We start from the raw sequence: 2,909 nt of genomic DNA on the forward strand, positions 1-2,909 counted from the left end.
CTTACCGGGCCGGGTCAAACCGGGCCGGGGCCCACTTGACATCCCTACTTTCAGCTAGTTAGCATGTTTATTTCTGTACCCCATCAATAAAATTCCTAGCTTCGCTACTGTCCGTAGGTACCATTTTGTTACAAACTTCTTCATCTAATAATTAAATTTTGGTGATCGTTTGTACTAGAAGTAAGAAATTTTGATGGTCCATAGGTATAATATAATTTTATTACAAATTGTTGGGAAAAATGCTATAATATTGACATGAAACTGGAATTAATTATAATAGTAAGAGAATAGTTACAAGAACTGTGTCGTGACAAGCTACTGCCTTGAAAGTGATGTCGGCCCAACTCCGGTGCAAATCCTTCTAGCCGGTTGCTCCCCAAGGTTCCACAACTACTTCCAAACACGTGCACTCGTGGATGGAAGTTTGGAGGTTGTCCAAAACAATTCGAGAAGGAGAGGAAAGGAGGAAGATGGTTTCTTTCTTTTTGTGGTGTGTTATTTTTATTCTCCATAGATGCTCTTTATATAGGTGTAGAAACTCATGTTAAGGGGAGTAAATTGGAGAAACGGAGATGTAAATTTAAGAAGCATTAATGTACTGAATTACCAACTCATAAAGGAACAAAGTAAGTTCATAACCACATAACGTATATTTTATGTTCAATAACTCATCTAAAACATACTCTCTTTATTTATTTTTCTTTATTCATTGCATTATACAAATGCTTCAAGGTAGAATTAACTCCACACAAATTTCAGGTTGTGTTGGATTATCCATCAGAATTTCTTACAGAGATAAAAGGCAGCAGCTATATTAATGGTTTGAGATCATTAACATTTGTGACCAACAAAGGTTCCTATGGACCATATGGGAGTAATAGGATTGCTGATTCAAAATTTCATCAGTTGAAAGAGTTCACAATTCAAATAGGAGATGATCGTTCTTTTGGTGGATTTTATGGCACCAAAACAGATAGGTATATTGAGAGTATTGGAATCTATATAAAGCTTACTACATCCTCCATGATGCAGACAAGGTCCAAAAGACGAGGATCTATTAATTGAATTCAACATATATATATATATGTGTGTGTTTATTCAGTTTTGTTATAATTTCATATTGTATTTATTTTAAGAGTTTAGGATCAAAAACACATCTAAGTGATCTAGTTTTTTGAGTTTCATATCTATTTGAACTAATGTGAGTATGAATTTTCTACCTGAGCTATCGTTCAATAGTTAGCAAATTACACTTGGACTAATTGCTGATGGTGTCTGTCAGCTAATAGTCTTTATATATATATATATATATGCTAGGTGATTGAATTTTTTATGGCCAAATGTGCCTACAAACGTTTTATTATCCTGGTAAAACAAGAATGCCATGGAATAACGATCCTCCATAATATGTGGCCAATGTAGTTGTGGTTCAAGACTGTTGGATTGAAACCATTTTCTTCTCAAGATAGATCTTCCTCCTATCATCAAGAGAAAACACCAGCGAAGACGCCTCTTGTGCGGTATGCACTCTCAAGAACGAGAACCAGAACCAGAACCAGAACTAGCAGTGCATGGTATTATATTTATGCAAATTCTCACCAACTATGTAATTGAATGACCTCTCTGGAATGGATTATCCCCCTCGAGAGCGTAGATGCATTGCATCAATAACGGTCCACCCTAAAGACATGGGCGGAGCTACCTTTGGCAAAGGGTGGTCAGATGCACACCCTTCACTGGAAAATTATATAATGAATAGAGGTTAAATGTAAACCATAATAAGTGTATATTCAATTTTGCACGCTCTTAACTTAGTTGAGCATAAAATTTGCACACCCTTCACCATATTCCTAGTTCTGCCACTGCCTGAAGATTCAAATTGGCTAATCGGAACAAGTTTTGTAATTTCGTCCAAGCAATCTAAATCAATACGATAATATTCATGCAACACACTGCTGAAAACTGATCGACTCACTTTTTGCTCTAGGGTTTTGTTCTGTGCTGTGTTGTGTTTAATTAAATCTTTGTAAATAAATATAGACATGTTCTGTGTTGTGTTTAATTAAATCTTTGTAAATAAGTATAGACAAGAGGTTATTGTTGTTATTAATTATTGATAAAGAAGAATTAATAAGAATGATATTGATACGATCAAATTTGGGTCGTTATTGGGAGGACTAAATGAGGAGGAAAAAAATAATGTATCATGTACTATTAAAAATTTAGAATATATAATACGTCAGTAATATTATATTTTGCACAAGAAATTTTAAAAAATCTAAAGAACAATATTACGTATGCGATATATATGCACAATTAATTAGTGATCGTTCTTTTAATTTGGTGGATATATATATATATATGCACAATTATATGTCTCCTATTGTTTGTCGGAATTGAACCTGGGACCTTGGTTCACGTACATGAAATAATTTTGAACAACTAATATGAGACGGAGGAGAAGAAAACGAACATAACTTCCTTTGTAGCCTACATACGTAGACAAAACTATCGTAAACCTAATCATGCAAATCCTAAACCTAACAAATTAAGTAAAGACAATGACATAACCTATGTAAACCCAATAAATCCCCCCTTCGTATTCTTCCACATCTCTCTCTATATATACATGCATGTATAATTCATAAATTATATTATCTAGAATTGACAAAATAATAGTTAATATTATGGATATGATAAAGGTTTCTGCAAGGGCAGGGCAAGTAAAGAAGGGAGCTGGGACAGGGAGTAATGTTTGGGATGAAAAAGGAAGATTTAAAATAGCAAAGATTTTTATGTCTCATGGTACCCATCTTATTCAGTCAATTCAATTCTTGTTTGTTGATGACAATGGACACTTTTTTTTATCAGAAAATCATGGTCCTGAGCATGGTTACAACTTCATCACG

At 34.1% G+C, this 2,909-nt stretch overlaps 1 protein-coding gene across 1 annotated transcript; it reads left to right on the forward strand.

Moving 5' to 3' along the window:
- Nucleotides 1–759: 759 nt before the first annotated feature.
- On the forward strand, nt 760–1,065 carry LOC124895069 (jacalin-related lectin 2-like; the record flags this gene model as incomplete). The annotated part of the gene is made up of 1 exon (XM_047405529.1): nt 760–1,065. A coding segment is annotated over one exon (306 nt), but the record flags the coding sequence as incomplete, so codon positions are not given.
- Nucleotides 1,066–2,909: the final 1,844 nt, after the last annotated feature.

The sequence above is a fragment of the Capsicum annuum genome, unplaced genomic scaffold (assembly GCF_002878395.1).
Source record: "Capsicum annuum cultivar UCD-10X-F1 unplaced genomic scaffold, UCD10Xv1.1 ctg79528, whole genome shotgun sequence".
NCBI lineage: Eukaryota > Viridiplantae > Streptophyta > Magnoliopsida > Solanales > Solanaceae > Capsicum > Capsicum annuum.